At 41.9% G+C, this 23,606-nt stretch overlaps 1 protein-coding gene across 1 annotated transcript in view; it reads left to right on the forward strand.

Annotated features, from left to right (window-relative positions):
- METTL24 (methyltransferase like 24) overlaps positions 1 to 23,606 on the forward strand; it is a 48,474-nt gene that overhangs the window by 14,523 nt on the left and 10,345 nt on the right. The window contains exons 2-4 of the mRNA XM_030447281.1: positions 6,073 to 6,171; positions 9,843 to 9,982; positions 16,011 to 16,239. Of these exons, the coding sequence (XP_030303141.1) occupies positions 6,073 to 6,171; positions 9,843 to 9,982; positions 16,011 to 16,239 (468 nt within the window). The remainder of the gene's footprint in view (positions 1 to 6,072; positions 6,172 to 9,842; positions 9,983 to 16,010; positions 16,240 to 23,606) is intronic.

Below are 23,606 nucleotides of genomic sequence, written 5' to 3' on the forward strand. Positions count from 1 at the left end.
TGGAAACCCTCAGTTTAGATGGCTGGGGGACAAGGTGTCAGCTGCATTTTCCAACACCTGGTGCCTCAGAAGGAACCCACTGCTCTTACCTCAGTACAGGCACACACATGCAGAGGAGGAGTGTTATGGAGCAATTTCTGCAGTATGTCTTCTTAGGCAAAATCCTCATGTTTTCAGAAAGCTGAACTGCAAGGAAAAATAGAAAATAATAGTGATTTTTTTTAAAAAGGAACAGTTCAGACATGTAGGGATGTGATACTATAAAGACAGCCATGTTAGAAATGAATTCACTTGGATCTTTAAATATGAGTCAAAGTCACCTTGTGAGCCTATGTTTTAAATTACAGCTTCTTGAGCTTGTGCATATCCCTGCTACTTCTAAATTAATGATGTAGCATAGCATGTTTTTATAAGTGTTCCTCTTGTGAGCCCTCTGTATGAACTGACCTTTCTCAAGGAGGTCTTTGCCAAGGCCAGGGCATACTTTTTCTTTTCTATCACACCTGTGATTTGAGGTAGAATTTTTTTTACTTGTTATTCAAACAAGTTACTCAACCTTGCTGAAGAGTAAAGTACAATTAAGTGTTTCTTGAGGCTCACAACTAAAGAGTAGGCTCAGACCTCTAAAATACAAGTTTTCCTGCAGCTTGGCATGTGTGATAGTCTGTCTGGGGTTCCTCTTCTCTGGCATAGAATGCCTGCAGTGTTTCTGAGCCTGTCCTCCAGGTTTCCTGTACAGGTCATTGGGAGACATATATGTTTCTAGTATATGACTCAGTTTACTTATTTTAGACATCTGTTTTATAGGGAGGTGAATCATTCCCTTAAAGAGGAAAGCCTCATCTGTCCTGCCAAGTAACATAGCTCCCAGCTCCACTGTGGGAGCTTGGTCTTTGGGTGTCCACATTGAATGAATGCTTCTTCACTCCCTACTCTCCCTTGGAGTCGACCAGCTAATTGCCTCTTAAACTAATTATGGGCACTCCCAAGAGGTTTTTCACTGTTGGAGGTGCTCTGTGCCACCAGTGATGGCTCTGCATGCATGCCAGGTTTGGCTGCCTCCACCCTTAGCAGCCTTCCTGCTCATCTTAGCAGGCTTTGCTTTATTTGTCTGTCCCTCATGGGGTGTGCAGGCATGTCCCACAAATCTAGGACTTTGGTGGGCTGCAGCATGCTCCTTGCACTATTTTAGCTTCTCCTGATTTGGAGGGGAAAAAAAGCAACAAGACCACTACAAAATAATATGCTTAAGGCCACAGGTGCTCCGGAGGGAGCACCAAATTGTTGAAGGCCAGGTTGGATGAGGCCCTGTGCAACCTGGTCTAGTGAGAGTTGTCCCTGCCTCCCTGGGGGGATGGATCTTTGTAGTGAAATAGGGCAACCAGGTGCCACTAATTGCCAGGGAGTGAGCATGAGCTTGTGTTAAGCCCACCTGTGCCTGATTAGGGTGGGCCCCCACTGCACATGAGCAGGACCAGGGGGGGCCAGTAAAAGGCGAACCCGGGGCCTCGGCATTGAGGTAGTGTGTGCTAGCTGGCTGCCCTTTTATTGGCCCCCTGGTCCTGCTTATGCGCAGTGGGGGCCCACCCTAGTCAGGCACAGGTGGGCTTGGCACAAGCTCATGCTCAGTCCTTGGCAATTAGTGGCACCTGGTTGCCTCATTTCACTGTAGATCTTGATGATCTTTAAGGTCCCTTCCAACCCAAACCATTCTGTGATTCTGTCTAAGCCCTGTAAGTCTTATCTAGGGACTATCTACTCTCACAAGGGCAAGCCTTCAGGAATGCAATCCAGTAAATACATGCTTGCCTTGCAGATGTCTAAAATTTTGTTATTTGAATCCCACCCATTGCATTTAAAACTGATAAAACCCCTGCAAAATTTCACCCGTGGACATGCTCGGTTCTGCTTTACCCTTCCACAGGGGGTGAGGGTGGCGGTACCCAGGGCACAGCCAGAGTGGCTGGAGGTGAAGATGTGCAGTGTCCTTTGTTTCCATGACCAGCAAATATTTACAGTTATTGACAGAACTTATTTCTGCAAATTCTCTCCACTCACATTTGCTCCTGCTTCAAATGTAAAAAACTGCTGTTGCACAGGATTCCCAAATGTTTCTATAAACACAGCTAATAGTTTCCTGCATTTTTATAGGCTGCCAAAAAGGAGATTGAAAGGAGGGAAAAGAGTGCTACCATGTTAAAAAAGGTGGCAGTCTGGAAAACTTTTCTTAGTTCACTTTCAAGTGTAAGCAGGAGAGAAGGAAGAGGTTGGGCTGTTTGAAATGCTGCGCTGAAACTAGGTTTGATCTGCAAAGAATTTAATAATTTATGGGTTCAAGTCTGTGTTAGGAACACTAGAGATGTTGCAAACCTTTCAGTTTTACACTTACTGGTTTGTGAGGCCTTTGCACATGTTCATTTAAACTTTATATTACTATTTCAAATTTGTAGGGCAAATGATACCGTGTGCATACTACAGATTGTTAAAGGATTATCAGATGGTTATCAGAGATGGCTAAGGAGAGAGAAAGATCTAGAAAGAAGTGATCTCCAGAGAAAAGTCACAGTGGATTACAGTCAGATTGGTCTGAAGGAAACACCAGCCCTTATCCTTAAGTGTGAAGTTTACCCATAACAAAAAACAGACCTTAAAATGTGTTCTAGTTTTCTTAACAAAGCAATGACATTGCTTTAAGATTTTCTTTGGTCTGATTTTCTTTTATCTGATGTGGTTAAAATTTAGACATCACTCTGGGTAACCATTTCTGGGCATCTCTTACCCTTCAGGGGTAGCTGAAGTCAGTGTCTGATCAATGCCTGGGGTAAAGTTTTGCTGGAAACTGAGTTTTCTTAAGATGCTGATTTCAGGTAAGGTATCTAGAAATGAAACAGTGTAAAAGAGGGATATGTCAAGATATTCGGTATGATATTTTTAAAGTAGAATTGTAACTTTCCAGGTACTGTCATCTTTTCATATTGTGGAATCAGGATATATTGGTGTTTGGGAAACACAGGCATGGTGTCTCACTGAATGAGTCTAGGGAGACAGGACGCTGATGGTGACAGCCAGAGCCTGGATCAGTTTTCTGGCTTCTCCTGGGCTACCTTGGTGAGATCTGTCCAAATTTCATATCCAAAGCTGCATAATATGTACCCTAATATTTCCTCTGCTCCTCTCATCTACTTACTGTAGAAGACCTCCTGAGCTGCTTCTCAGTCTATTTTACTTCAGCCACAGGACTTGCACTTGGCTATTTACTCTGAAGGTTTCTGCAATATAAGTGAGAAAATCAAAATAATGATGCCACAGCCAGATTTGCTTTGAGTAAATGAATTTGTGAAGTCTTGAGAGGAAAAAGCTCCTCAAAATAAAGAACATTTGTTTTCACAAAGCAGCTGTTTCACAGGGACCAGGTGCATTTTATCTGCAGTTTATTTGAGAAGGCTTACATGGAAACACTATGGAACAGGCTGAAAACTACCTCTAAAACTATAAACAAAGGCAACCAATGTACACAGAGAATGGCTCCTTCAGGAGGAGATTCTGTGAGTCCTGAACATACCCACACTGCATCACTGACATCAGTGGGTTACCTGCTGGGAGGGTGTACCTGCTGCAAGAGATGTACTGGATTTTGACCCTTGTTCATTGTCTGAACAGCTTTTGAAGTGCCCTGTAGGTGTGTTTTGTTGGTGTTAGGAACAAATGTGTAGTGTGAAGTTGGAGAAGCTATGAGAAAGCATTGCCATCAAACAGGAGCTCAGGTAAGCATTCTGCCACAAAAGAAGCGTTTATGTGGTGCTTTTACAATATAATAAATAATTAATTACAAGTATATAAAAGGTTAATCTCTTCTTGGATTTTATTTTTCTCTTCTTAATAAAACTGCATTATTAAGTCACCAGGGGTTTTATCTTCTGTTTCGTGTGTTTATTGATACATTATGGAGTCAGTGGGAAGGCATTCTGTCATCTTGAAGATTTGATGAACCTGAGAGTAAACCACAGAGGCTTTTGGATACTGCACTCTGCTGAAAAAGAACCTCATTCATGTGGTTAATTATAGAATTCTTTTTTTTTCCTTTTTCCTCCCTGTCAGCTCTGTGAAGAGGGAATTCTTGCTAAACAGTGCCACAAAGGCCACCCTGCAATTCTTCCCCTTAATGAGTTCCTTCTCACACAAATAGATTTCAGGATAAATGGGTGCAGATGTCTAGGTTTAGGTGTCTAGGTTGCTTTTTTGGTTTTTTTGCCTGAAGATGACTGTCAGTCTTCATTTCAGCTTTCAAGCCTGTTGAAACAGCACCATCCCTGTGATTGCAAACAGCCATGCAAACTGTGACTCGTTCTGAAAGATTTCAGGCATTTCTGTCCACAGCCTGCACATATCCCCCTGCTGTAAGCTGTTTTGCAGTCAGCAGGTCAGGGCTACCTGCTGCTCCAGAGCTTGCTTGCCAGCTTCCCTCCAGCCTTGTGTTGTGCAGGGTAGAAGGGCCCAGGACTGCTGCAAGGCAGCCAGTTGAAGGGTTGGAAAGGCTGCTTTTGGAGAAATACAAAAAGCTCAAATGTGCTTTTCAGTAACTCTTTGCATTAAAAGATGCCACAAGGAGCAAACCCTGAAGGAACATTAAGCTTCATATAGACCTCCTGGCTCACGTTCACTCCAGGCAATATTTACTTAGGCTGCAAAAATACCGATTCATGATATCAGCTCAAGGGGAACTCTGTCTGGTCTGGTGATCCCCTTTAATCATCTTCTCCAATTTCACCTTCTCTTTTTCTTTCCTGTATTGCTCTCTGGTATCAGAGGATCCCTACTGTCACCATGCTGGTTCCTCTGGCACTGCAGAGGTCCTGTTGAGGGGCTCAGTACCTCACCTCTCTGATCTGCCTCCATCCTCTCTGCATAATTGCTGTTTTCTCTGTTTTCCAGGGCTTCATTTGAAATAAGCTCCTGTTGGAATCCCAAGAGGGGTTTCTGTTTGGTATTTTGTTGAATGTCAACATGAACCTATGGGGAAAAAAACCCCCATCCTGTTCATTGTGGAAGCTCAGTTAATTGGGGATGATTAAAGGGAATCTTGAAACCACCTGCCCAGCCATAGAAGTGATTTATGGCGCCTGAAGATGAAAAGCCACAAAGAATCAATCTTAATTTAGTACAACTTAACACTGTGCTTTTATATTTATCTACTTGAAGGCAAGAGATAACACGTCTGAACTTCCAAGCATGGCAAAAGCAGGCAGAGTTTGGAGAAGGTGGCACAGATGGGAGGGCAGAGCCCCATTGCTCTCCAAGCACATATCTGAGTGACCTCTTCTGCCCCTCTCTATGTGGGAAGTGTTGCTGGAAAAGCTGACAGGATCTCTTGATGTTCAGAGATGAGGAGTCTCACAGGGAGTGTAGAAAGCAACCACCAAAGCTACTTCCATAGGGCTATTAAAAGAGAAGTGGTAAGGCTACAGAACAGCCACACTGGTGTTTTTTTCAGGAAAGCAAAGATTTCTGGTGTATCTTGTCAGGCAAGCATGGGAGAGGAAGAGGATTTTTCTCAAAGACCACAAAAAGCTTGCTTTTCTATCAAATCTAGATTTTAAGAAAGGAAAGAGATTGCTTGCAGAGGTTTCTTTTTTTGGTGACTGATGTTTGCAATCCAAGTTCTTGTTTCAGTGAATGTTCAAGCGGAGATACGCAATAGATGTAAAATCAAAATTATTTCAGTGTTTTCAGATATTTTGCTAGAGGATGCAGTTATTCAGATCTTGGTTTTCTTCATGTGTTTCTACAAGGCACGGTTTACTTGGGTGTTCTGGATTAACTGGATGAAGAGCCCCATCTTTCTGAATTACCTATATCTGCTTTCAAAGCTAAACATGATAAATCGTAGTTAAAAGCTCCTTCCCTGTAGTTCAAACCCTGCTTCATTCCAAAGTGACTTTCAGAAAAGCCCCTAGGAAACTGCTTTTGTTTGAAATTTAATCTCCTTAGTTTATTAGCCCTTGCATATTATGCTGGTACCAAGAAGTCAATCTAGTTGCTTTAAGGTGTTTTTTGGTTTGCTTTGCTTTTCAGACTGTAAGATGGCACATTGAACTACAACCCTGGGCAAGTCCAACTCCTTCCCTCAACTATGAGGCCTTGAGGTTCCTGAAGTACATTAGCACTTCTCAGGTAGGTTTTTCATTTCAGTCTCCATTTAGAAAACACTTTGCCTGGCACAGACTCTTCCTTCCCACATAAGGAATTAACCTCACTCAAAACTAATTTCTAAACTGCTTTATTTCTGAAGTTATATGACCTGGCAGTGATGGTCATCATGATTGTAAAGATCAATCAAAGGGTAGAAAGAATGTTCTACTTCCTTGTTTTGTTTTGTTTTCCAGATGTGTTCATGTCCTGACAGGAGCATTATATGACTGAAATTCCAGACATGGTTTCTCTCTTTCTCTCTCTCTCTCCCTTTTTCCTTCTCACTCTCTCAGACACAGAAAAATACAGAGCACTCTGTAGCAAGAGAACTCTGTGTTCCACCACTCTACCTCTCAATAATAATGCAATAATCAGGGTCCTTTTTAGCTAAAAATGATGTATTTTAGGTTCCCAGTAAAATTAAAACAAGACATCAGTCCCTAACTTGGACAACTTGCCCGAGTGGTGCCAGAAATTATGACCTGGAAAATCAGTGTTTTAATGTGCTTTTTCAAATATGACATTTTCAAATCCAGGTGGCACTGACAGATACTTCCATACAGAAGTTAGGCTGTTGTGTCTTAGGGGAGGCATCACTTCTGCACAACAGCACTCACACATGCGTTTCCTGTAATAAGAAATGGAAAAGCTGCTGGATGCCCACAATTCCAACAGGGCAGCTGCTTTCAGTACCCAGGTCTATCAGCAGTTTACCCTTGAACATGGGTTTAACTGCACCATCACTTGCCTCGGAGAGAGCAAAAAGTCTTAGGTCACTAAAGTGTCACTCACATAAGAAATTTTTTCTTAATGCAATGCTTTCAAGGCCGAGATGAGATTCATTTGAAACATGTCTGAAAATGTGCTGCTGTGCTGATGGTGCAGTAACTGGGATAGTGGCAGAGTATTGACTTAGCCTCCAGCTCCCAAGCACTCCTGGCTAAATGCTCAAGAAAATGGCATCTCAGGCTCCCACTCATGCCAGCACTGAGAGGACAGGAGGCAAAATGGTATATATTGAAATGTATATATGGAAACAGTAGGAGATATGGGTAGAGCTGTTTGTTTTCTTGTACAGACGTTTAGGGTGCAGCAGGTGTATTTAGCTGAAAACATCCTTCTTCCTGGTGACTTAATAAACAGTGGCAGATGCTGCTAAACTCCACTAGTTGGGTCAAAGCCTACAAGGTCATCAATTAGCAGAGAGTTTATTGCTTCTGACACATTAATTGAGATGTTTCGTTCCCAGAGTAACTGACCTGGTAGGGGGGAGGACAAACATAAGTGAAAACAAAAAATGAGAGGAATCCTCGTTCCTGACCTGGCAGGTATTATAGGATTAATAACTAACAGGATAACACCATGACTAGTATGGGCACTTCTGGAAAAGGAATTCTGCTTAGGTAAGTGAGCATTTTCCTTGTTTGCTGAGAAAGTCTCTGCTAATTACTGTGCCTGAGTTCAGGTCCCTGTCCTCAGCATGGAATAGCTGGAACTGCTGCAGGGGAAGATGCTGTGTCGGCAGGGTCAAGCTGTGGCCAGAAAAAGCTTGTTCAGTGCTGCTATCTAATGATCAGAAGAACCATCTTACATGTGCTATTGTTTGTATCATAGCAGTGAGAAGAAGACCAGAGGAGGACTTGAACGCATTGCATTAGGGTCTGTAAATCATACAACAGACTGGTGATGGTGCTGCAGGCAGCATTCAGGGTTTCTTTCTTATTATTGGCAGCAAGAGCAAAAGTTATTTATTAACATTGCTGCAAATTCTGAGTCCTGTAGTTGTTCATAATACCATGACTCAATTATATGGCAGCATTGCAGAATCTTAGTTTTCTGCAGAGAGCACATTATTCTTCTGTGTCTTAAAATTAGCACATGTTATTGCAATATCATTTATTCCTTGATTGTTGTGTGACTGAAGGGAAATGGATACAGGGGTGCAATGAAAAATCATTGTTTAAAGCCCAGTGAATCCTGAGAGCAGCATGAAGAGATGCTATATTAGTTTTTATGAATTTTCCATGGGAATTACGCGATAAGCAAGAGCAGGGAGGAGGTGATGCAGTGTGCAGCTTTTTGGATGTAATTCTGCAACTAATGAATATTTCATAGCTTTGGGTTTGTAAAGAAGGTTTTATTTACTTATTATAAGACACGTGGAGGCATCATCTACCACGTTAAAGACTAGGTTCCAGTTTTACTGTTACCACTCTGTAAAATTGTTCTATTTCCTCTGGTTCTAGGTAGGGCCAGATATGTGCAAGGTGAGCAAGATGAGAACAGTCAGTTCAGGATTGATGTTGAACCTGATTTTTTTCTCTGTTAGCATTCTTTCCACCTTTTCCTGGCAGTACCATCTCCCATCCCTGCAGCCAGGGCTTGTACTTGCCCCAAAGAACAAATTATTTTAATGATGGCTCAGCTGAGTTCCTGCACCTCTTCTTGGTCTTTGCTTGTCTATTTGTGTGTCAGCAGCCTGTGCCCTGAAACCCCTGAATTTGATGGCATGGTTTGAAAAGCTCTGTAAGCTGATGTCAGTGCGGTGTGACACATCATCTCTTGGGCAGAAGCAGCCACAGCTTCGATGCTTACCTCTGCTTCCTGTTAACCTCCTTAACACTGCTATGGTGACAGCCATAGGAACTGCTCTGCCTTTCCATTGCTTGCTCTGCCCTGGCTCCTGAATGCTGGAAAGGCTGCAGGATCCCCCAGCTCCATGCTGGCCTTTTTCCAGAGGGGGTCTGGAGGAAAGAGATGGTGCTGGATGGGGTAGCAGAGCCTGGGGGTGAAGGGCTGGACCAAGCAGCTGTGCAGAGGGGTAGAGTTGGTACTGGTCCATAGGGTGTCACTGTCAGGGCTACGGCTTCCTTGGGTTTGGCTCTTGCAAGCTGCTGGCAAAGCTGACCTCAACTCTCTGTTAAGTGATTTTTGGCACTTCCAGTTTCCTGAAGAAGCCAGAATGTTTTTAGTCCTCATTTTGTTGGTCTTTACAAGGACATTGGCTTAGTGTTCTTCCCTGTAGTCTCTATTTCTTCTCCTTTTGTGGTGTTTTTATCCTGGCTTCAAAGCCAGCATAGCATACACACGTGTGCTGTGATTCCTCTGTTTAGTTAAGAATTTGCTTAAATCTTTGTTGTTGGAGAGGGAATGTGTTGGGGTAATGAATAAATCCCTTCTGGAACTGAGTTTTGGAATGCTTTAAGGTACACAGTACACATTGTAGTGACACTGCAACTTCTTATTGCAATCTTGAATTGTGACACGATTTTGACTTTATTCAGAATGCAGAATCCACTCCAGGGTTTGAAAAAGAAAAAAATGAATGTTTTAATGCCAAAGTAACTGGATCTTGGGGAAAAATATTATTCTAAAGATTGATTTTTGAGTATAGTACTAATGCTTAATTATTTGCTTTTCAAACTGCATTGCTCTCTGGAGGATTATGTAAGCCTTAAATTTCACCAAACAGAACAGATGAACAAAGGAAAAAAAGCAAAAACATCAGATCTTACTAGCTGCATATCAGATTGACAGACAGATTTAAATGAAAGCAATTAACATTTTTCTTCTTTCTGCTCTTTCCCCAGAAGGCAAATTAAAACCAAAATGAAAGTCCCATCTTAAAATGAAACATCCCTTGATTTCAACAGATTTCATGTGAACACATGAACCTGAGCAGCCTGAGAGGGTACTCTGAAACCACAAAGAAGCCCTGGTCGATCTGTCTTGACGAGAGGTTTAGCCTCATTCATCGAATCAGAAGCAAGCAGTGCCGTCTCTATTCCCTTGGGTAAGAGCTCTCTTTAAAAGACAGCAAATTGTTCCATGCCATCTAGCTTCAGAAAGCCCTATATCTGCAGCAGCCTGCAACAAGGCTGTCTTTTAAACTACAGACTGTGCAAGGTTTGTTTGTTTGTTACATGTTGATGTGCTTCTATGAACTGTTATTAGGGGGGGAAAAAAAAAAGAGTTTTTCCATGAAGGTCTTTGTTTTCCTTGTTTTTTTTAACATTAGTATGAAAAAACAGTTGGTTAATTAATAGTGAGTGGTAGTTCAGGTGAGGTAGATGGAAATGAATGAGATAAACTGAGAAGCCTATAGCATCTTTCCTGAGCATTAGTGACTTCCCTAAGTACTACGTACTTCAGCAGCATTACTGAGGACACTTCATTAACTACCTCTGGGACAAAATAGTGCATTTCCATATAAGCGTGTGTGCACTTCGGGGGTGACATGTACTGAAGTGATAATAGTAAAAGCAGTTGTGTCTTTATTTTAAAATGCTTGTAATGTTTATGATGTTTCCAGCACTTGAGACTTAAATTTTCACTCTTCACAGAACAAGTGCTTTCACAGGTAGTATAACCACAAACACCTCCTGTTTCCCTGCTAATGAAACACTGCTGCTCAGGAGGACCAGGAAGCTCAGCCCTCAGAGTATGTCAGGCCACTGGCCTTTTGCATTACTGGTCAGCATACAGGTGCATTAGGAGAATGGTTGCTGGTATCTGGAGCTCCTTTCACACAGATCTCGGCCTGGCTGCAGCCTAATAAATCTGTCCTTGTAGTCCTGGGAGCCACCTTTAAGGTGAGAGGTGTGTACTGAAAGGCTGAATCTCCCTTCAACCAGCACAGCTTGTTTCTGTGATGTTGCTGTGATGGGTTTACGAATCACAGAATCGGAGACCAATTTGGGTTGTAAAGGACCTTCAAGATCATCAAGTTCCAGCCCCCCCTGCATGGGCAGGGACACCTCCCACCAGACCGGGCTGCTCAGAGCCCTATCCAGCCTGGCCCAGAACACTTCTAGGGAGGGGGCAGCCACAACCTTTCTGCACAACTTGTTCCAGTGTCTCACCAGCCTCACAGGTGAGGTGAATTGAAGAATGAAGAATTTCTTCCTAATATCTAATTTAAATCTACCTTCTTCCAGTTTAAAGCCATTACCCTTTGTCCTGTTGCTACATGCTGTTACAAAAAGTCCCTCCCCAGCTTTCCTGTAGGCCCCCTTCAGGTAGTGGATAATGGTGGGTAGCAAGGAGCTGTGTGTGGGTGGCATTGCTCAGTTATTAGCATGTGTCAGAAAACACCAGTGATGAGCCTAAAGCAGATGCAGAGTGCACTGCAACCAGGGGGAGTGTTTTCTGTTAACTTGGGTGGGCTTGTGTTTGGATGGAGCTTATATTGAGCTGTAGAGATCAAACTTCTTGGAGAGTGAGGGGCTCTCAGGGTTTGTTAAGCTGCATTGCTCTATGATGGAACAGGAATAATATTCCCCTTAGAGACAAATCACAAATAGGGAGTGCAAATTCCTCTGTACTACCATTGCTTCTTATTTTCACAATCTATTTCAAATTACACTTACCTAATTTTATTGCAAAATACTGGGTTTTTTTCCTCAGTTTTTTACTTTCCTATGCAAGTTAGTAGAGATGCTGTGTTACCATGCTCAGATCCAGATTTTTACCTGCTTTACTGAAGTACTGGCTCCTTGCCTGAGACTCCATCTAGTAGTCAGTAGACAGAGGCAGATACATTCTGGTGGGAAATCAGCTAAGCTAAATGACTTTCTGGAGGGAGGTATAGCTTTCCTTTCATTATTGAGCTAACATGGCTGCTGAGTTTAGATGTCTTGGCTTAGTATTCAAATTTCAGTGGAATTAATCTAGATCTCTCTCTTCAAGTTACATGATCATTAAATTATATCTGAACTCCTGTATTAGTGTCCCTCTTTTTTGCTGTGGACCAAATGTGGGTTGAGAATGGCATTTTAATTTTTTTTTTTAATTGGTTAGTAGACACAATGCAGACTTGATTTCATCTGTGCTAGGAAGTGCAGATTTGGCACAAAGCTGACCAGCACAAAGCTAACTTGCTCATGGTTTTGAACAAAACTGAACTAGTGCATGTGCACCACTGCTTTATATGTGGTGCTGCTTTGGGCATGGTACAGGGAGCCTGAGTACCAGATTTTCTGTACTGATGAAACAGTAGGGTGTAGCAGAGGTTGAAATTGATGTTGGCTTTCCCATCAATCATCAGATACGCATGTGTGGTAAATACCCAACCATCACAGGAAAGAGCTCAAAAATAAAAGGGAAATATTTGAGGTTAAGGAGGAGCAGTCTTCAATCATCCTGTTTACTTCAGCCTTTGGAGCTTGTTACTGTGTAATTCTTCTCTCAGATTTTCTTTCTTTGGCTTATGACAGGCAGAAAAGTAATTTTGTTCTGAGTAAGACAAAAATCCCCTTTAAGCATTTTTGTTATCTCATACAGTTCATAAAGAGCAAAGGGGGAGCAGCTGCTTCCAATGAAGAACATTCCCTCTGGGGAGGATGGATGGAGGACAAATGTGAAAGTTCAGTGTGAGTGTTACTGGGAGTCCGGAATTGAATCCATATATCATTAAAATGGAACAAAACATGCTGCTTGGGCTTTGCCTTCTTGAATGCTAGAGAAGAGGTTGCTTGTGAATGGGAGTGAGCAGTGTCTGAAATGTCTGGAAGTCTTTTTAGATTAGAATTAGTTTCTTCCACTGCTGGGAGGCAGCAATGTTTTTGCGTGGGGGACAGGATTTCCCAGTATGCTACGTAATTGCAATATGCATTAGTGAGCTCCAGTTATTAGTGCTAAATCTGCTTAGATTTAAGCTAAGTCTGTTACAAACACTGCAGGCAAGGGGCTCAAGCTGGGATAATATAAATGAATAGGATTTCAGAAAGTTACCAGTTGAGGTTTAAAGAGACTTGCTGCAGTACTGTACAAAAACCCCTTTCAGGTGGATCTCAAAGTGCAGGGCCTTTAGGATCCAGGCAGGGGATCCTCTTTCCTCCTGCATTATCTTCCTTTGGAAAGGGAGGTGGGACACATGAAGAGGAAGCTGGACCATGCCATGGATGTTTTTTCTAGCTCTGCCCTGTCTGTGTTCCCTGTGAGAGATGGAATTCCTGCAGTTACCAAGCTGGATCAGCTACAGGTGTCTGCTAGAGCTGTGCTGGAGGAGACAAAGCAGCTTTTGTGCTACCTGGGTGCTTGCTGTGCTCCAGTGTGAGGCAGGGGCTGGTGTGATGCTCTGTTCAGTGCAATCTGCAACCCCCATGCTTATTCCCAGTGTGAGGCTTTGTGTGCCATGACCTTCTGGAACCCCAGGAGCAGGAGACAGCCAAGGGACACTGTTGCCTGCTGTGATGTGCTCTGTCATGGCACAGCATCCCTACCCTGCTGCCAGCATGGAGCAGGACCAGCGAGCCCTCCCTTCCCCCTGGCATGCACAGGAGGGCCCTGCTGCAGGGCACTGCTCCTGAGGTTTTGGAAGCCCACCTCAGGGAGGTAGAAGCTACGGGGAGTCCCCTGTCAGCCACTGCTGACCCTGTAAATGTACTATTTTCTCCTTTGCTGTAAAAATAGGTCAGTGTCCTTGTCATTTTTATGCTGCAGGCAGTAGCTGCTCTCTCCTGATGCTGGGGAAAGGCTTTTCTGGTCTTCTGTGGCCTCCACACCATTGTTTAAAATCATAGTCCCTTTTTAATTAACAGAAAATCTTTCTTAGGAGACCTCATTTGTTTGCCTTTTTCATGCTTTGTTATCCGTTAGCATGATCACATGTGAGCCAGGAATTTTTCAAACCAAGTCTTTTGGAGATGACCTTATTTTCTGTCCTAAATCAAATAATAGTTTTGGTTGCAAAAGACTTTTTGAAAAGATTAAGTCCAACTGTTAGCCTAGCACTGCCAAGTCCACCTCTAAACCATGTCCCTAAGCATCACATCTACACGTCTCTTAAATATATGTTGTTGGTTCTCTTCAGGCATAAATTTGAGCTGTTAGCTAGAGTCCCAGAAGGTGTATCAGCTCCTAGTTCACCCTCATCTATATTTTTTTTCTTGCTGTTTTGTACCACTGTGAACTTCACTTTGCAGTCCACATGAGTAGTAATCTGTTTGGAGGCAGCTTGACGTTTATCTACATCAAAAGCATCTGGCCCTGTGGATTGTACCAGCTGGTACAGTTAGAAGGATGTCACGGATACATATGTCTGTCAGTCACTGGTGGGCTCATCAATCTAATGCTGAGACTGTCCCCAACAATTCACATATTGTTCATTTTTAGCCAGCTTCTCATTCCTAAGGCATTACACTGGTCTTTGTTCATCAGTGTCCCTTTTGTAGAAAGCCACATGCAAATATGTTGATTCACTTGGTTAACTTCTGAACTTTTTTTTCCTAATGAATGTAGAATGTATTAAAAGAAAACTCCCCTCTTTCTCTCCTACGTGGCTGTACGGGCTGGAATCCTTGAAACTGAGTTGTTCCCAGTCCCAGTCTCTAGGATTCAGAGCAGCATGCTGGGCTGTTTTTGCAAACTGTCTCCTCCTACTTTCCCAGGATGATCAAAGGGGAAGATGGTTGAGGAGAAGACCTAATAATAATGCTTTATTACACTGTGGTTGCTGGTGTTAGGGCAAACAGTTCTGTCCCTGGAATTGTTCAAGGCCAGGTTGGATGGGGCTTTGAGCAGTCTGGTCTAGTGGGAGGTGTCGCAGCCCAGGCAGAGGGGTTGGAACTGGATAATCTTGACAATCCCCTCCAACCCAAATCATTCTATGAATTGTTATACCACATTGGTAACTTCCAAAACACTTGGTCTTCTAAACATTGTTAAGTGTTCTATTTGAACCACACTTGGAACAAGTGTGGATGAGTAGGAATAAGAGGACATCCTATTTGTATGCAGTAGGGAGGGCCTGTGGTCCAGATGTGTGAGTGCAATGATAAATAGAAGAATTTTTTAATTTTAGTGTAATGTCTGTGAACCAATGGTCTGTAGGAGGGGGAAATATGGCACAGCCTTGCAAAGTACTTCTTTTCTGTGCAGAGAGAGGGGATGAGACAACACTGCTCTACAATGGGGCTCTTAATTTTTCTTATTCCTTGGAGTCTTTGCCAAATTAGTAGTGATCTTTCTTTTAAGTCTGTGTAACAACTCTCCTAATGTTGCTGAAGGGGTTATCTTTAAATTTACTTTTTATCTGTGTTTTCCTGTGCACAGAGACAGAGAGGCATTTGGTTCCCCTGTTGGTGAGCATTGTGGCTCATCTTTGTAAACAGTGGGAAATATGCCTGATTTCTACAAAACAGTACTGAATAAATTTTAAATGTATTTCCTCTTCTGCTTACAGCTTGGTTATTGGAAGTTTGTGCAGTGGGGACTAAGGGAAGTACTGTAATCTTGTCAGGAGAAAGCAAATTGGAAATATAGGAATAGTGACAGCACAAAGGTTCTAAAATTGCATTTGCTTTCTTATCAATGATGGCTACTTCTGAATTATGAAAAAGCACCTTGGTAAGGCTATCAGCCTGGCTAAAGGAGGTTTCATTCTTGCCTTGAAAATAGCCCTTTATCCTAACTGTATGCAGTATATTGCATTGGACTTGAATTTTCTGGTGAGGGTAGTTTATCCAATCTACTCCATTAGTTTCATTCTATAAATGAAATTTTTCATTAAAAGTTTCTTAAGGTCAGTTATGAATGTGACACTGAAAAAAACCCAAAACCCATAGGTTCCTCTAAATTTCTTTTATCTCAACTACTTAAATCTTCAGCAAGTATTACTGCTTTATTTCTGATTATCTCAGCAAGAATTGGGGTTAGATTGTGCTCAGTGCTGCAGGTATAACCTAAGAAAGAGCACAACAGCTCCTCCACTTATCTTCAGGAACAAATAGGTTGGATTTTACCATCGTTTACTATAAATCCTCAGAAAGTCCTACTCCCTAGTAGTTCTTTTTGCAGAATTTTTTTTTTTTGTTTTGTAGGCTTGGCAATGATGACAACCAGTTTGAGACCAGCATGGCCAACAGTGGATGTGAAGTGCATCGCTTTGACCCCAGCATCAAGTCAGCACACATTCATGAGGGTCAGCACCTCTGGTATCATCGCCTCTCCATTGACTGGAGGGATCCAAATCCAGCCATTGCTGCTCATAAACTTCACAGCAACACGAAGAAGCTGGGCACAATATTGAATGAATTCGGACATCAGAAGGTAAGGACTCCGGGGGTCAGGTTTCTGATTGCAGGATTGTAAGAAAGCTGGGGAGGGACTTGTACATGTAGCAATAGGACAAAGGGTAATGGCTTTAAACTGGAAGAGGGTAGATTTAGGTCAGACATTAGGAAGAAATTCTTCCTTGTGAGGCTGGTGAGACACTGGGACAGGTTGTGCTCAGGGAAGTTGTGGCTACCCTGCTCTGGGAAGTGCTCAATGCCAGGTTGGATGGGGCTTTGAGCAACCTGGTCTAGTGGGAGGTGTCTGTGGCATGCAGGGGGGCTGGAACTAGGTGATCTTGAAGGTTCCTTCCAGCCCAAGCCATTCTATGATTCTATGAAATCTACAGAACTTCCTCCTTGCTGTCTCAGGCAGGAGTTCAAACATTTTCCAGGGTTATTTCCTGACATGGGGGGTTTCTTCAGCAATACTGTAATACATTTCATAATGCAGGGGTGCATTTTCTGTTTTGCTTTTTCTTTTTTCTGATTAACAGCCACCTTGATTTTAACTCACTAGCCATATGCTAACTACTTCTCTTCTTCTCCCTTCCATTTCCCTTCAGCATTGGTTGTTGGTGGTTGTATTTTCAGTCCTGTGGAAATTCTTGTATTTGCCTGAATATGAACACTAAACTATTCATACAGCCAAGTTTATAAAGAAAAAAAAATATTTGCAACAATAATTAGAAGATTTAACGGGTGGGTTGTTTACATTTTCAAGGTCAATGGTCCTAATTACAATCATCAACAACAAAAACATCCTGTTTTGAAATTGGCAGCAAACTGTGGAGGTTTTATAATTTCCCAGTTTGTTTTTAAGGAACTGCAAAGACATCAGAAATCTTCGTCTTAAATAACTGTTGCCAGAATACATTTGAGGAAGTTCCTTAGATTGCTTTTAAGGGAGTTTTTCCTTCAGAGGATATACAGGGATGAATTCGAATGCTGATATAATTCATTGCCTCCAGCTAGTTCTGCTTGTCTTTGTCTTTTAAGAAACAGGCAGCCTGAGCTAAGGAAGAGCTTAACTGTAAGATTTACAAAGCTAACAGAGCAGTACAATGTTGGTTTAGTTTGTTACTATGAAGTGCAAGATGTCCTTTTCAGTTCACTTTGTGCTTTTCTTCAGTATTTTGCTTTGGCTTTACTGCTTGTACCATTTTGAAGATAACAGCAGAAAAAAGCTTTTTTCCTCCTCCTTAGTCATACTGTAACTACACCAGGCTGTGCATTAGTGAAACATCTGTGGAGAGAGATAGATGGCTTTCCTTTGACGTGTGCCTTACGTCGATTGTTTTGATTTTAGAAGAATTACTCACAGAGCAAATGATTAATGACCCGATCCAGAAAAAGTGTACGAGTCTTGTGACACACCAGCCCTGCTGAGAACCAGCAGTTCTCAGTTATGGTAATAGAGAGTGGCTGTGAGAGCTTCTGTGAATGAGAAGGGTGTAGCTAAGAATTCAGAGTGTATAATTTTTGTGGGTGAAAGCAGCCAGCTGGAGGGCAGCTGGGGAAGATCATGCACACGTAACACGAGCTATCAGGTTTTCTTGTAGCTGAGTACACATGGCACAGGATTTGTTTAAGTGTGTTGGTTCATTATGAACGGTGTATGCAGCTCTGGTATAGAGTAGCATTTGGTATTTATATATATAACAGCATTTGGCTGATGCTTCTGTGCAAAACTATGGCATTAGTGAAGTCAGGAGCTGACTTTCTCCCCTTGAGGATAAAGCTATTACACACTCTGCAGTCTTGTGTTACTGCTTATTTGTGAAATACCTGAATGGGATGACCCTCCTCACATTGTTCTGTGTAGCTTTTCCTTCATTTGAAGGCAGTAACCTGGGAAGTTGCATTGCGTGAAGACACCCAAAAGCTCCAATTTATGAAGAGAACATCAAAATAAATAACGTGACATTCCGGTTTTCATTCTTCCAGTGAATGTGAGTGGAATGTTCCCTTGACTAAATAAATAAGTTAATGCAAAACAGTTTCACAGAATATTTTCCAGAGCACTTTTTTCAATTAGAAAGTTAAAACATGCTCTTCGTACCATTCTTTTTAATTTTAAAATCCTTCCGCCTACCCTCAAAGTTGTTCCATTCCCACTTCAAGGCAGGAATTCCAGGCAGTTGTATTTCAAGTTAATGCCTCATTTTCCTCTGGCTTTTATTCTTTAAGATTTGGGAGTTGATCCAAGACCCTCCAAGTGCTTGAGAACATTTCCACTGATGTCAAGAGACTTAGGATCACGCTGATCAAGAGAAGACAGACAAGGCCCCTGAAGTTCTTGCTATTTTAGCCTTGAAAAGAAAATATGCAATCTGAGGGCTTTGTGTGTGAGGCAATCAAAGAACTTGGATGGTCTCATTTACACTCTGGCTTGAATGACAGCACACCTGCTATTCTGCAATCAGTACTGGGACCTCATCCACAGAAAGGGAAACCTATCATGATATTTTGTTGTTAGAGTGGATAAGAGGAAAGATTAAAAGAACTTGATCTTTCTAACTGTGGCTGTAACAGGTCCTCAGTTCTCTGGGGAGTGTAAATAGCCTGGAGGTAGAGGACTTGGCTAATACTATGTTAGAATGAGACTGACAAAAGAAACATGTAGTCATAGTATGTCGAGGAACTGTCAGAGTGTGAAATCTTTTAAGCCCTGGAATAATCTCCAAAGGATGTAGGGAGAGTCCTATTTCCTGGTACACAGATTTAAACTGAAATTTTAATGGTGGTATCTTCTGAGAAGAGCAGTATTTTATCAGCAACAGGAAAGAATAAAGATACAAAAATTGATCTTGCTCACCTTTTTTTTCTTCTCTATTTTTTTTGCTGAACATGCACACTGAAGCACACTGCTGATGAACAGCAGAAGAAAAGGAGAAAGCCACTGAATGTGTAAGATTTTATTTCTTAGTACAATGGAGTTCAAGTTTGTGAAAGCTTTTGCTTTCATATTCTCTAACTAATTACCAGGGTGAGGATGCTACAGCACTGGTGTTTCACATAGGTTGGTGATAAATGGATAGGGAACTTTACATTCCTTTGTAGTGGGTGAGATGGTTTATTGGAAAACAAATTTAGCTGGAAAGGAGAATCAGAGAATGCAAACTAAACCCTTTGTTGAATCAGGAGGTGTTCATAGCTGTAACTTTCAGTGGACAGCAGAGTTGCATTCTTCTTCTCCCATTTAAGTCATCTTGAACAGAGACCAAACTGTGCCATTATGAAAAGAAACACAAAGCAATTTTTAAAGTTGCTATTTTGATTTGAAGGCTTTAATTTACACAGGCTCTTCAGGAATATTTTTTTTTTTTTTTCCTGTGACAACCTGTTTAACAGGTGTCTGCTTCATTTTATTGAACAGGCTTAGATGTTAGGTTTTAAGAGGAAAAGCCTCCTCCCTTTCACCTGTTACTTAATACTCTACTTCAAAACACTACACCCTGAAGCCATTTTGATTAATAATCTTATCTCCTCCTTAGCAAGAAATTTATCACCTGCTCCTCTCCTAAAGCAGATGGAGTCTATTTCGTGCTTCCCTTTTAGTTCTATGAAGACTGGGGTGAAAGAGCAAAGATTGAAGGAAATTTATTTACCCTTTTGGTTTAAAATTGGCTCTGGCAGCAGTACACAAATAAATATAAAATAAAAGCCCTGGGAAAACTGTAGCAAATTAGTTGTGCATAGAGGTTTGATTAATAAAATTTAAAAATTAACTCTCTTTCTGGGTTGGGAAAAGCCCATGTTCAAGTTTTGGAGCTACCAGATCCATGCAAATTACTCTTTACTCACACACCTCAGGACTGCAGGGGCCAGAAGAGTCTTTTGAATTCTTGACTTTCCCTAGACAAAATCATTTTAACTTCGATTAGCCCTTGCAAAGTAGACTTTAGGTATTTCACAGGGAGCCTGGGTGTGAGTTACGTTCACGAAAGGGCTGCCATGCCCAAGTTCAACATGTGGATGCCACAAGGTGTTTATAAACAGAGCTCAGCCACCAACTTAGGTCACAGAAGGGCCTCAGTACCCTCTGGAGTGCCTGAAAACTGGCCTATGTCCTGATGTGGAAGCTTGAGCTCAGGATGAGAAGCCAGGAGGTCTGGAGGAAAGTCCTTGTACTGTTGCTGCTGCAGCCAGGGAACAGCCCCTTCCCTTCCCCTTGCTGAGGCAGGGAGAACAAGTTCTGAGATGTAATCTCTCTCCATTTGGCCTCCAAATGAGGCCGTATCTTGTGAATTGCTGCATCATACAAATCCTTAAGTAAATGTTTGGACTTGTGTCTTGAAAGGGCTTAATTTTTTTCTTTGTTTTATTATGCTTATTTGGGGCTTTTCCAGAATCTCAATTCTAAAAGGAAAAAAAACCAAAAACACCCTTCATCTGAGTTTTAGCCTCATTTTTTCACATCCTAGTTTTCTTGTGCAATTAATGGTCTTTAGGCTTAAGTGGTCCTTATTCTGCAGCTGTTATTTACCATCTAGATAGATTTGTGAAGAACAGCCTTTGCTTTGGTAGGGTTATCATACCAGCCTCTCTGAAAGTCTCCTCTGATATGAAAGACCCTGCATTTCCTATAACATCTTATTTGGGTCTCACTACCCCTCCTGCACCTGGAGCATCAACAGTCAGTACTATTCAGAAGTCCTGATGAGGCTCAGGCAGTGACAGCCTCATTCCCCTTCCATCCCTGGAAAAGTCTGAACTGCTTGCCATCTCCTTTACTTTTATGTAGACATATCATTCTATCTCTTTGTTAAATCAGTTTCTGCATGGCACAGTAGGAAGAGATCTGTCCCAGAGCACTGATTTTTAAAATTTTATTTATTTATTTATTTAATGTAAATGGCTGGTCCTGGTCTATTTGTAGTAGGACTAACAGCAAAGTCTGATGTTAACAGTGGACCATTTTGTACCAGGCAGATGTAATACCATAGCTGTAAACACTTGTAGTCTGAATAAATAACCTACCAAGGGGTGAAAAAACATGGAACTCACCTCCATTAGTTAAAATTTATACATTTGAGATAGCAGTTGTGGTCCTCATAAACTCAAGGGAAACCATTAAGGTGAAGCTCATGTCATCCAAGGGTAGACTTTTAAAACAGGCTGAATGACATGAAGTGCACAACTGGCTTTCAGAAGTTCCTCCTCTTCTCTGTTGTGTATAAAGGGAGCTTGGGCAGTTGGTTTGGATTTAGATGTCTAAGGCTGGGTGAAGTGCATCCCACCTTGAGTAACTTGCCCCAGTATCACACAGGAACTGTTCAGCTGAGACTGATGGCCAACTCTTCCTATGCTCTTTTCCTTATATAATAACATGTAGAAACATCTTCAAACACCAGTACTCCTACAGCATAAGAAAATGCCATTAATGGTGAGCACAGAGAGAAACATATTCCCCAGACCTGCCAGAAGCATTGTCCCTCTCAGATGTAGCAAATTTACTGGGACACCCAGAGACTTGATAGTCTTTTCTGTCGTGTTTTTCCTGGTAGGGAATTATTTCAGCCACTCTCAAACTGGATATTTGAAGTAATTTTTAATCAACTAGGAGAGTGATTTACAATTTCATGTATACTGCAAGTTGATTATTCCTGAAAGTCAGAGTTTCTCACCACTGCAAGCAGCATAGGTCTCTTGTAGTGATGTATTTGTGCTTCTGTTTTGCTTTGTTTTTAACACATAGTGGGGCAATACTAGCAGATGTGGCCTGAGCCATGTTTATAATGTGTGCACATGTAAGTGACCCACAAATAACAGAAGGGATGAGAAGTGGCAACTGAGTAATTGTTAATGGAATGGCAGTGCAGGCAGGGGCAGTATCGGTGGCAGCACCAGCAGGAATGGTGGGAATAGGAGAGGCAGTGCAGCCTTAAACATTCCACCTGCCAATTTCTCCATGGTTTGGGTTTTTTTTTTCCCTCCAATCTCCTATTTCTGTGTGGGACCATACAGATATGAATGAATGCAGGAAGAGTTTGGCCTGCTGTGCCAGGTGTGTGGTAATTTAAAGGCACGCACAGAGAAAAACACTGCAGGATGTAGGGAGCTGCCCTGGTGACTGTGCTGAAAAACTCAGCTCTGTGCTCAGCATCTGTAGGACAAGTCCTGAGATCAGGCTTTCAGACTTCTGCAAACCTGTCTCACATGCCTGATTTCCATGCTGGCTGCCCAGAAAGGGAGAGCATCCCGGATAATAACACTGGACAAGCTTGACAGAAAATGTGAAGTAAATTTTCTTTGGTTTTTTTTTTCCAAGTCGTACCATATAAACAAAAGCTCAGAGTGCTGGAGAGCATGTTACTCTACAATAAGCATCTGCCTCTAGCTCTCTAATTTGATTTATGAGTTCTTGTGAGAAGTATTGCCTGTAACACAGGCATTCAGTCCCTTTGAGGATATGTTTGTACATGCTGGGCCAAATTAATTCTCTGGATAACGCTACTAAATTCCTCGGAGTTACAGCAGAGCTGCAGTTTGAGCACCAAGCCTTTTGTTTGGGGGTGTGTCAGTAAGTTAACAAATTCTACTGCAGTTGCTGAAAAGGGGCAATTGAATTAGTGCAGATGTTCACAGCTGCAGTTGGAAATGCTGCCTTCCATAACCTTGTAATGGTTTCCCCTGAGTAATCTACAACCTCCTGACACACAGGGTTTCTTTCCTGGATGCACATATTTTTTAATTTTAGTGATAACGAAGTCAGGGTGGTAATTACTCTGCTTTTGCTTAGTCAGCTGAGTCTGTAAAGTATTTCAGTCCTAAGTAGATTGAAAAGTTGGCTGCAATGAGAAGTGGGGTTGACAAGTTTCTGGAAGTAAAGGTCTTTGGACAGTGATTTACTGCTCACCACCTCTCCCTCTCCCTGTGCTGTGTCCAATGAATGCCTCACATACATTCTTTTTCTTTTGCTCCCTTCACCTCATTTAAATTCTTTCCACCAGGAGAAGTTCTCAAGATAATGTTAAGAATAGGAGTGTTTCTAAGGGACCGACCTGAGGTGCTGTTTAGTATGCAATTGTCAGGCACTGAGCAAAGATCTTTATAATGATAACGTGGGCTGAATGTGGTGTGATCCATAGTCTTTTCTTCTCCTAGGAAAAGGGCCAGTCTAATGCCTGAATTGTAATGAAAGTATTATGCTCTTGAAATAGAATGTATGCAGGTCTCTTAAAAAAAACAAAACAGCTTTCAAAAAGCACATTGTTGTCAGCTAAAATGTAGAAAGGAAGGATGATTTTTTTTAGGGCTTGTTATACTTTTTGGTTGCCTTTGTTGTTGTTAAAGAAGACCCTTCAGAAAAATCAGGTGTTAAAAATCTCCTTTCCCCCAGCTTTACTTGAGGGCTGCACA

This window comes from Calypte anna, chromosome 3 (genome assembly GCF_003957555.1).
Source record: "Calypte anna isolate BGI_N300 chromosome 3, bCalAnn1_v1.p, whole genome shotgun sequence".
Classification (NCBI taxonomy): Eukaryota; Metazoa; Chordata; class Aves; order Apodiformes; family Trochilidae; genus Calypte; species Calypte anna.